The sequence below is a fragment of the Thamnophis elegans genome, chromosome 4, assembly GCF_009769535.1.
Source record: "Thamnophis elegans isolate rThaEle1 chromosome 4, rThaEle1.pri, whole genome shotgun sequence".
NCBI lineage: Eukaryota > Metazoa > Chordata > Lepidosauria > Squamata > Colubridae > Thamnophis > Thamnophis elegans.
In genome coordinates, this window is record NC_045544.1 from 76478247 (window position 1) to 76490302 (window position 12056).

A 12056-nucleotide genomic window follows, 5' to 3' on the forward strand; every position below is an offset into this window, starting at 1 on the left:
GTTATGTAATATAGAAAAAGATTCTCATTTAGGTTGCATTTCTATTTTTAGGAGGAAATAGCAAGGAGTTTCTTCTGGGCAGGGCCTCTCCCCTGGCCAATAAAATCTCTGTTTTGTGTACACATTTTTCCATAAGTGTGCCTGTGTCCAGAGTTTCTTCATATGGGTTGAAAAGATTACATTTTTTATGTTTTCCCAAAACACTTCAAGCCAGGTAACATCATGATTTTCATCACTTTTAGAATAGAAAAGAATAGAATAGAATTCTTTATTGGCCAAGTGCAATTGGATACACAAGGAATTTGTCTTTGGTGCATATGGTCTCAGTTTACATAAAGAAAAATAGAATACATTCACCAAGAATCATAAGATACAGCACAGTGATAGTCATAGGTTACTAATAAGCAATCAAATTATACTAGGAAACCAATGAAACAATATAAATTTTAAAGATACAAGCAACATGGTTATAGTCATAAGTGGAAAGAGATAGGTACTAGGAAAGAAATAGATACTAGGAAGGAAGAGAAGAAGAATAAAAATAAAAGCACAATAAGGTAAAATGAATTAAGAGCCCCAAGCCACCCTGTTCCCCTTTCTGGAAGGGGAGGAAGGAAAAAGTTGCATCAACTCCTGCAGCAAACTATACGCACGAAGCCTCCTCTTGGTGGGTAATTCAAAGACCCGCGTAGTAAGGCAGAAAAAGGCTCGAGCACATCCCGGAACGCAGGCAGGGCTCATATCTCGCGATAATCGGGAGAAACGCGGCGGCGCCCTGGACACCGTTGCTCGGCAACGAGACGCTCATAACCGGCCTTGTCGGTAGCCTGCGGCCTGCCAGCGATGGATGCTGAGACGCTGCCTTACGCGCTGGACCTGGTGGCCAGCAGCGGGGTATGCTTGAGCCCGGAAAAGCGAGCCGCCTTGAGGAACTCCCTCCTGCTGGTGCGCAGGGACTACCGTTTCGAGCAGGTCCGCCTCTGGGGCCGCATCCAAGGCATCCGAGGAGCCTACTACATCGCCGAGGGCTTGGGACCAGACAGGGCAGGGCTGAGAAGCCGCCTCTACAGGTGGGCGCCGGCTGCGGCTGGGAGACCCCTATGCCTGTCCACCTCGAGGGTGATCTACAGCAGGGGATCTGGTGGAGATCTAGTGGGTTGGGTTTAGGCTCCCCGCGCTTGAACACTGTACAGGTAGTCCTCGACTTACGACCCCAATGGAGGGATCTCTGAGATTGCTTGTTTTCTTGCAGACGTTTCATTATCCTAACTTGGTAACATCATCAGTGCTTGTAAGGAGTGAAGGAATGAAGTTTGCTGTCAGTTTATATTCTGGTGTCTTGCCTGTCTGTGTGCTTGGGAGTGGTCTTAGGGATTCTTTGGTTGGGCTGTTTAAAGGTAAAGGGCCCCCTCACATATATGTGCTGGTTGTTCCTGACTCTAGGGGGTGGTGCTCATCAGCGCTGTCTGATGATGTTTCCATGGTCATGTGGCCAGCATGACTAAACACCGAAGGCACACGAAAAGCCCACCAAAGGTGGTCCCTATTTTTCTACTTGCATTTTTACATGCTTTGGAATTGCTAGGTTGGCAGAAGCTGGGACAAGTAACGGGAGCTCACTCCGTTACTTGGTGCTAGGGATTTGAACCGCCGAACTGCTGACCTTTCTGATCAACAAGGTCAGGGTCTTAGCCACTAAGCTATCATGTCCTGATGGGCTATTTACTAATGGCTTATTTGGCTGTTTCTTGATTAAGGTAGTCAAATTGACTAGGTATTGCTAACTTGATTGTTGGTCTGAAATTAACTAATAATCAAGTTAGCAATACCCTAATCAGGAACTGCCAAAGAGCCATCAGTAAACATAAAGAATCTCTTAAGACCGCCCCCAACTACACAGACAGGCAATACACTATATTCTGGTGAACTGAGAGCAAACAGCACTCCTTACTAACACTGATGATGTTACCTAGTTAAGGTAATGAAACATCTGCAAGAAAACAAGCAAACTCAGAGAGCACCAAAGACCCCTCATTGTGACCATGAATTAGAAATATTCTCCTTTATTAGGACCACAGTTGAGCCCAAAATGTATGTTGCTGAGTGAGAAATTAGTATTGCCCCATTTTATGACCTTTCTGTGTTAAGTGAACCACTGCAGTTGTTAAATTAGTAACACTATTAGGTGGATCTCGTCTCCCCGTTGACTTTGCTTGTCAGAAGGTTGCAGAAAGTGATCACATGACTCTGGAACACTGCAAATCGTCATTGCAAAAAGTCAGCTGTCAAGCATCCAAATGTAAATCCTGTTCCTGGAGATGCTGCAACAGTCATAAGTGTGAAAAAGGGTCATGTCACTTTTTTCCCGTGCTGTTGTAACTTTGAATAGTTACTAAATGAAGTCTAGGACTACTTGTACTGAGTTTCCAAGAGGCTGATTCCTTGATAGAAGAAGCAGAACCTGTTGAATTTCTTACGTTCTGGTTATCCAACAGGTAGAGGAGCCTTGTCAGGTGGAGAGAATATTGCCAAGTACAGGTAATCCTCAGCTTATAACAGTTCACTTAGTGACTGTTCAAAGTTACAATGGCACTGAAAACCTATGACCATTCTTCACACTTATGGCCGTTGCAGCATTCCCATGATCATGTGATCACAATTCAGATACTTGGCAACTGACTCATATTTATGATGGTTGCAGTGTCCCAGGGTCATTTGAGCACCTTTTGTGACCTTCTGACAAGCGAAATCAGCGGGGAAACCAGATTTACTTAACAAGCGTGTCACTAATTTAACAATTGAAGTGATTCACTAACAACTATGACAACAAAGGTCATAAAATGGGACAAAATTCACTTTAAAATAGTCTCACTTTAGCAACATAAATTTGGGGTTCAAGTGTGGTCGTAAGTCCAGGAGTACCTTTAGCTGATAGGGACAATAATGTACTTCTGGAGCTCCTGCTATCCTAAAAAGCTGAAACCAGTGGACAAAAAAATAAAACAAAATTAAATTAAAATGATTTAAAAAGGAACTATTTAGCATTAATAGCTTTCTTTTTTAATGATGCCTATGTGCAAAACTCAACTCCTCTTCAGGGGCAGGATTGCATTTGCAGTTTTTATTATTGATCTTGGAGGAATCGGTACCATTTTACAAATAATCAAACTATTTAAATGACTGTTAATATGGGCTCAGCAGAGCAATACAATTCACTCTGCAATGTGAAATGACAATACAGGTTTCTCAGCCCAGGAATTGGATTCTGCCAAAAAATATAAAATCCATGATCAGGAATGATTTATTTTTTAAGACCAGACAAATATGAACAAAATTGTGACAATCATAATTTGTCAACACTTCATTTTTTAAGCAGGCAAAATATAAGCATCCTGCAAATCTTCCCAGATTGGGGTTTTGCAATGGGTGGGAATCCATACAAAGAAGCACTCTGTCTGTATCTTTCTTCCACGGTTAAATGGGTGCTTTGTAAGTTACCACGTGTTTATGCTTGCATAATCATTTCACCCCCCCCCCCCCAATAATTTAGTCAGGTCTAAAAAGGTACTATAAAAAAGAAAGTGAGGCAGAAGATGGGGAGAGAGAGGCTTACATAATGTTGAAATCTTAAGGTCTGCATAATCTTGGAACAGAAGAAAAGCTATTGAACTAAACAAATTAACAGGAAATGACAATATGGTATTTCTGTGGAAGAACCTTTGTGGATTATAAAAAGAGAACAAAAATAATTAGCAATGTTGGTTTTAGTAAAATAAGATTGATTTTGTTAATGTGTTATATAAATAAAGCCAAATAAAAGCTTCATTGAATTGGTAGAGATATAGAAATAAATACTTGAGGAGTATTTAAAATAAAATTAATGTTTCCATACAAAGCTTTAATGTTCTTTTCAATGTTACAGTTTTGATCTTAATGATTTTATGTGATTATTGAATATGATTGAGACATATTTTATGTGATTATTGAACATGATTGAGATCATGTTAATAAAATAAATACTCATACGGGACATAATTTATACTAAGAAGTTGTAATCCCTACAACTACCATAAGGTCTAATACAATATTAGCGTAATATACTTCTTATGGCAAATGATGAAGAGTGTGGTGTATGAGAATATGCACCTACTTGATTCATGGCACCATTACAGTTGCAATTGGGATTGCTTGGTTTAAAATTCAATCTGTGAGCCATTCATGCTATTCCAAGTCCTTTCTGATGTCCTATTCTCCACTGCAACTCTGCTTGTCAGTTGTTCCTTTGACAATTTTAATGGGATTTTTGATAGACCCCATAAATGTCTATAAAGAAAAGGTTCTGATTTTTTTAAAAAAAAACTTGTTTAGTAACACTAAACCTATTTGGTTTTTTTTTGTGGGGTGGATAGCTTGAACTGTGTGGATTGGAGTCTTCTGCCACCCGCCTCAGAGGAAATTATTGCACTGTGTGCAGGATTAAAGGGACGTTTCCAAGGGGATCCGTCTTACGAGTATGAATCCCCTGAGAAAAAAGAAGAAGGTGAAAGACCATATGAAGAAGAAATTGGAGTAAGTCAGTGAGTGATGGTTTGACATTTGTACATAATTGTCTATGAATATTCTTTATTGTTGTTTGTATGTTTTCTTAAAAAAAATGTTATAATTTTCTTTTCTTCATGATTATTTGCTTTTGGTGCATTTCTGTCTCATCCTTTTTTCTAACCTGGTTAGAGAAGTGGGATTCCCATTGACTTTTCAGATATTTGTCACTGTCTCAATAATGAACTACAGTACTTAATATTGCTGTCTATGTTTTACATTTATTTTGCTATAGATTAAATGTTAATTTTGAATTTGGTTTCAGTGACACTGAGACAGGAATCAACATCCTGTAAATTAAACCAGTATCATAGGTTTAGCCAACAGATTAAATTTTCCGTCCATTCTTTTCTCCCACAGTAACCTTAAGGGAGGGGTACAGAGAGGTCCAAGGGCCACCTTAAAGCTTGAGATGACTCCAGAGCTTATTTTAAAAAAATGGGAGGATATATATAGAAAAGCATAGGGAAATCCAGAGAAACTAATCTTTAATAATATTTTGCCTATCTTCCTTACCCATTTCCAATGTTTAATTTTTTGTTTAATTTAAAAATAGAAAGACATTCTCTTGATCCTTTCTTCAAATCCCAAAGGAAGAAAACTACCTTTAAATTATAAGTTCTAACCTGCTAACCATTTGTTTCCTTCCCTCCAATCTCAAAAACCAACACATGCATAAAGAAAATGTAAAAACTGCAAATCTATTAATTGGGAGCGGGAAATTCAAGATAGGTCTTCCATAATTGAATGCTTGGGTGCTGCTGGCTTTAAAAGAGCTGATTAGAATGAAAACCCACCTAAGTGTTTGAGAACTTGGAGTGTTCTGTCTGCTGCTTCCTCTTTATTTTTCTCAGCTGATTATTCTTTACACAGTTACAGATGGAAGAAATTAAGAGCAGGCATTGGTAGGCACACTCAGAATTTGGGTATTTTAGACTCCCCCCCCCACATTTGTCAGAAGTAATTTTGCAGAATAGAATAACAAACAAACAAACAAGCAAACAAACAAACACCACCCTGTTCTAAATGATGTGCTGTTTTTGGAGAAAGAAAAAGATGATAGGCAGAACATGTCCCTCCTTTTCACAAAATGAGAGAAATCCTTTATTTGTATGATTTCTAAATTGCTAAAGATATATTATAATAATAGTTGGTTTACTAGCATGGTTGACATATAGTCAGCCAGATGTTTAGACTGGTTTTTTTTGTCTTACCGACAGTTGTTAAATCTTGGATTGTTGTTAATACAGTATTCTTCAGATGGTTCATATGTATTGTAAACTTCATAGTGATGAAACAACAAATAGCAGTCTGCTATTTTGGCTAATTATTTAGGATAGAATTGCACAAAAAGATGATTACTAAAATAATGGGAAGTACATTTGTTCTTGGTTTTTTTCCATTGTTAGCAATTTCATGTTGATGTTTACTCCAGAATGACTAATACTAAACACAAGTGGGTGTTGTCCACAAGACTTGAGAATTAAGTTTCTGACTCGATGAATACCATAGCTATTCTTACAAATAGAAGGGATGGAGATCAAAATATGCAATTATTTTGTTCTGGACTGGGGAATCTCTGGCCCATGTAAGTTTTCTACATGGAAATTCTACAATTTACTACTGTAGATTCTTTTTCTCTCCAGGCACAGGTTTTTCACCTCAGATCAGCAGCAAAGACAATATTTTCTTCAAAGTTCTCAGAAAGAAAGATACATTTTGATTGCTGAGTAGGGAAAATGAGACTTGTATTTTTGGAGCAGCAATGAAATAATTATTCCTTATTGATTTTCTTTGCATTGGGAAAAAAAATCCTGAATGTGGTTGTTTTAAGGCTGCAAGAGGTTTTAAACTCCAGTCCTCACATCGTTTGGCAGTGTAGAATTTCTTCCCCACCCTGAGTTATTCTTTTTTTTTTTTTTAAGAGAACTTTTTTATTTTTCTTTAAAAAAAAACAAACACAAATATGTCATCATTTATCAATCATTAAGACATTGAAATACAATTTTTTTTGTTGTGTGTACCCCTCCCTCCCTCCACCCCCCCATCCCCCCTCCTCCTTCCCCCCCCGACTTCCCAGAACCCGTACACGGTATGGATTTTTAACTAACACAGTCTAAAATCTATTGAGAAAAAAGAAATAAAGAAATTAATGACATTCTAGATTGAACTTAGCTTCTTCTTACTGAACTAACTTTTAACAGTTTAAATCATTTCTGATCTTAAGCATAGGCTAACTGGAATTTCTTAGTCCCGTATTTATTTTGTATATAGTCAATCCATTTTTTCCAGTCTCGTTTATATCTCTCATTTGAATGATCTTTGAGATATGCCGATATTTTAGCCATTTCAGCTAAGTTTGTTACTTTCAATGTCCATTCTTGGATTGTAGGCAAGTCTTCCTTCTTCCAATATTGCGCCACCAACAGTCTTGCTGCAGTTATCAGGTGCAGAATCAAATTGGTCTCTACCACTGTAAAATCAGTACATATACCTAGTAAAAATAACTGAGGAATAAACTTTATCCTTTTTTTAAAAACATTTTGCATGACCCACCATATTTTTATCCAAAATGCCTTAACCTTTTGGCAGGTCCACCATATATGATAATATGTAGCATCGAGAGAACCACACCTCCAACATTTAGGCTGTACATTCGGATACATAGAAGCCAACTTTTTAGGATCTAAATGCCATCTATAAAACATCTTGTAAAAATTTTCTCTCAGATTTTGAGCTTGTGTAAATTTCACATTTCTTACCCAAATTCTTTCCCATGTATCCAACATTATTGGTTCCTCAATATTTTGAGCCCATTTTATCATACAATCTTTAACTAATTCTGTTTCCGAATCCATCTGTATTAATACATTATATATCCTCTTTATATGCATTAAGCTTTGATCTCTTATTTGTTTAAACAGATTATCCTCAACTTGAATAAAGCCAATTTTTTGATCTATTTTCCACCTAGCCTGTAATTGCCCATACTGGAACCATGTTTGAACTACCTTCTCCTCTTTTAATACCTCTAAAGATTTTAATTGTAATACCCCCCTTTCCGAGGTAAGAAGCTGTCTGTAAGTAAATCTGTCCTGTTTTTGTGCTGTATTCATATTTTCAATTGCATGTCTAGGAATTGCTCACATGGGTATCTTGTCATTTAATTTATATTGGTATTTCTTCCAAACCCGCAATAAAGCATTTCTCAAAATATGACTTTTAAAGTTCTTATCCAATTTTTTGTTGAATAACAGGTAAGCATGCCAACCAAATACCAGATCGTGTCCCTCAATGTTCAATATTCTATCATTGGTTAAATGAATCCAATCACTAATTACAGATAATGCCACTGCATCATAATATAGTTTTAAATTAGGTAGTTTCAATCCTCCTCTCTCGCGTACATCTTGCATTATTTTCATCTTTACCCTCGGCTTCTTTCCTGCCCACACAAATTTGTTGATACCCTTCTGCCATTCTAAAAGGTTCGCATCTTTTTTAAGTATAGGTAACATTTGGAAAAGAAATAAAAATTTTGGTAAAATGTTCATTTTCACTGCCGCTATCCTGCCCAGCAAAGATAAGTGCAATTTCTCCCATTTTTTCATCTCTGTCTGTATGCTATGCCAAAGTGGTTCATAATTATGCTTATATAATTTCCCATTTGAAGTTAAAATGTTAACTCCAAGATATTTGACTTTTTTAACTACCTCACATCCTAGCATCACTCCTAATTCTTCCTTTTGTTTAATATTCATATTTATAGCTAATATTTTGGTTTTTCCTAAGTTTATTTTAAAGCCAGACACTTGACCATATTGATTAATCGTATTCATTAAAACCATACTGGATTCCTGCGGTTGTTCCAATATTATGACCAAATCATCCGCAAAAGCGCGGACTCTATATTCTTGCTGCCTAATCTTGATCCCTTTTAAACCATCCAAGCCCCGTATTTTATTCAACAATACTTCCAAAGTTATAATAAACAATAATGGGGACAAAGGACAACCCTGTCTTGTACCTTTTCCAATTTGAAAAGAGTCTGTTAAACTTCCATTGACTATGATTTGTGCTGTTTGCTGTTGGTATATTGCTTTAATTGACTGTAAAAAATTATCTCCTATCTGCATTTTTTGCAATATCTTCAGCAGAAATTGCCAGTTAACTCGATCAAAGGCCTTCTCAGCATCCAAAAATATAAACGCAGCAGGGATCTGGTTGTTCTTTCCCAAATATTCTAATGCATTAATAATTAATCTGACATTACTTTTCATCTGTCTCCCTTGTATAAAACCTGTTTGGTCCGTATGTATCAATTGTTGAATGACCAACATTAACCTATTTGCTAATATTTTAGTAAAAATTTTATAATCTACATTCAGTAATGAAATGGGTCTATAATTTTTGGGTTGAGTAGTATCTTGATCTTCTTTGGGTATCAAAGATATAAACGCTGTCTTCCAAGATGGAGGGACTTTACCTTCCGTTTGAATCATATTAAATAATTCTCTAAGAGGTTCTACCATTTCTAACTGTAAGTTTTTGTAGTAAACCGCTGTCAAGCCATCTGTACCTGGTGCTTTCCCTGGCTTTAATTGCTTAATTACCTGCAGGATTTCCCCCGAGGTTATTGGTTGATTCAATTTTTGCCTGTGTTCTTCTCTAACTGAAGGTATTTTCTCCTTGTCTAAATATTTGTCTATGTCTAAACCATTAATTTTATCCCCTTTATACAGTTCTGTAAAAAATTCCCAGAAAGCCTTTTGAATCTCTTCCTGTTGGAACACCTCCTTCCCTCTGTAAATCAGTTTAGATATATTTCGAGTTTTCCTTTTTTTCCTAATCTGATAAGCTAACCATCTGCCAGGTTTGTTTGCATTACAAAAAGTATTGTGTTTTGCATATAATAAATTAGTAGCTACCTGGTCAGAGATCAACATGTCAAATTGAGATTTTAATATGTTAATAGCTTCCTTAACCTTTGTATCGTCTGGTTTCCTTGTTAACTCCAGCTCTTTTCTCTTAATTTCCTCTTCCAGTTCTGTTCGTTTTAGCCCTTGCTTATTTCTATGTATTTTATTTATATTCATCAAAACTCCTCTCATATACGCTTTGCTTGCATCCCATACAAATTCCATAGATGTACCCTTATTCATATTCAAAACAAAATATTCAGATAGTAATTTTTTACAGTCATTAATATAGTTTTCATATCTAAATAAATTTTCATTCAGTCTCCAAAACCTTCTTGCCTGCACTACCCTTCCCAACTCCATCCAAACTGGGTTATGGTCCGAAAGGACTCTAGCTGCAATCTTTGTTTTCTTGACCCTAGAAAGCAAATCATTAGTGGTTAGAATAAAATCGATCCTTGAAAGGGATTGATGCCTGTCCGAGAAGAAAGTGAAGTCATATTCCTCTGCATTTCTTTCTCGCCAGATATCTCTCAATTCAAAATCATCCATAATGTCAAAGAAAGATTTGGGTAACTTTGCTCGCATCTTGGTATTTAGGCGGGAAATCTTCTTATCTCTCTTAGTGTCTATCACTCCATTCCAGTCACCCAATAGTATACAGGAACTATAGTCCCACTGTACTAATTTAGCATGAAGATTTCTATAGAATCTATCTTGCTGTTGATTGGGAGCATAAATTCCCAAAAGTAATGTCTTTTTCCCTTCTAAGATTAAGTCTAAAGCAATATATCTTCCGAAGGGATCTGCTTCTATTAATTCAGCTTTCATATCTTTTCTTAAGTATACAACTATACCATTCTTCTTTTCCATAGCAGAAGCTGCAAAATGTTGACCAAGTTTTGAGTTGATCAAATATTTTTGATCAGTTGACTTGATATGAGTTTCTTGCAAACAAATTACATCGTTCTTAAACTGTTTAAGATAATGAAATATTTTCTTCCTCTTCTGTGGAGAGTTCAGTCCGTTGACATTCCATGTTAAAATCTTAGTTGTCATCTTTGGTTGGTTGAAGCATTTTTAGAGCTTCCTGCACGGCCTGTTTAACCTTAGGTCTAGCTCCTCCCACTGCTTCCAGATTTGTTGTTGTAGTTCCTTGATCGATGGCCGATGATTGTTGATGCTGTTGCCTCTTAGCTTGTTTCTCCATACGTCTAGTAGTCATGCGGCTAGGTCTTGGTTCCATAGCACCTTGCACTTCTAGAGAAGAGAGATGCTCCATCTTGTCTGGTGGTTATGTAGTTTGCTGTCTATCCTGTCCTTCTTGTGGTCTTTCTCTAGGTCCAGATGGTGCAGGGTGTCCGGCCTTCAATATATTATAATAAAAATCTCGGGCTTTCCATACAGAGTTGAGGCGGTACCTTTGCTTATCAAATGTAAATATGATGCCAAATGGTGCATCCCATCTATACTGTATCTGACGATTTCTGAGTTCTTCGACCAAAAAAGCGTAGTCTCTTCTGGCTCTTAACATTTGAGGTGGTATCTCTTTCAAAACAGCCAGGTCTTGACCGCCAATTTGAAGCTTAGTGTTATAAGACGCTTGCAGTACCATATTTCTGAACTCTCTTGTAGTAAAATATATAACGATGTCTTGAGGAAGCTGCTTCTGCTTTGCCAGCCAGGAGTTAACGCGGTAAGCTTTGTCAATTTGCCAGCCTTGGTTGGTCCCTGGTCTTCCCATCAGGCGGTCAAAAGCTTCCGATAGGGTCTGTTTCAGGTTCTCCTGTTTCTCCTCACGCAGCCCCCTTACTCTTAATGCGAACTCCATTTGTCGGTACTGTATCATAATAATTTCTTTTTCAGCATTTTCCACTTTTTGTTCCACCACCTCTGTTTTCAATGTCAAGTTAGCATTGGCATCATTAAGAACCTCTAGAGTATCTTCCACTCCAGAAATATGTTCTGTTAATACAGTTACAAGACTCAGCATGTCGTCTCTAATTTTATCAACCTTAGCCTCAAATTTCTCATACAACTCCTGTTTAAGTCCTTTTATTTCACTTTTAATTTCACTTTTAATTTCTTCTTTCATTTCTTTTATTTCCTCTTTTCTCTCCTCTCTATTATCTCTAAATTTATCTTCCATTTTAATTGTCTGTGCATTAAGAGCCTCGCTTAGATTACTCAGAAAAAATTCTTTCGTTAACACATCCCCAGCAGGGGGTGTAGGAAGCGGAGGCTGCAGCTTTGTGCCAGGCACTGAGGATGTGCCCCTGGAAGTAGAGGGTGACGACTTCAAGTTAATATTTGGTTTTGAGGCCATTTCAAAATTTGTCTGCCTGCAGTTAATAAAACTCTATTGCCTAAATATGCAGCTTTAAGTAAAGAGGCTTTTATTTTGAAGTTTAAGGCTTGGCAAAAGTTTCAGTGAGTAAACATTGTAACAAGACCGTTCAACAGATTCATCACCATTTAACTTCCAAATAAGCAAAGTTAATGAAGGAGTAAAATTCTTCTATTGTGAAACCAAAACAT

General features: G+C 37.1%; 1 protein-coding gene across 1 annotated transcript in view; it reads left to right on the forward strand.

Moving 5' to 3' along the window:
* The first annotated feature begins 757 nt into the window (after nucleotides 1-757).
* Nucleotides 758-12056, forward strand: part of RSPH9 (radial spoke head component 9) — a 30976-nt gene continuing 19677 nt past the window's right edge. Inside the window, exons 1-2 of the mRNA XM_032216901.1 lie at nucleotides 758-1070; nucleotides 4410-4569. Of these exons, the coding sequence (XP_032072792.1) occupies nucleotides 844-1070; nucleotides 4410-4569 (387 nt within the window). The 5' untranslated portion in view covers nucleotides 758-843. The remainder of the gene's footprint in view (nucleotides 1071-4409; nucleotides 4570-12056) is intronic.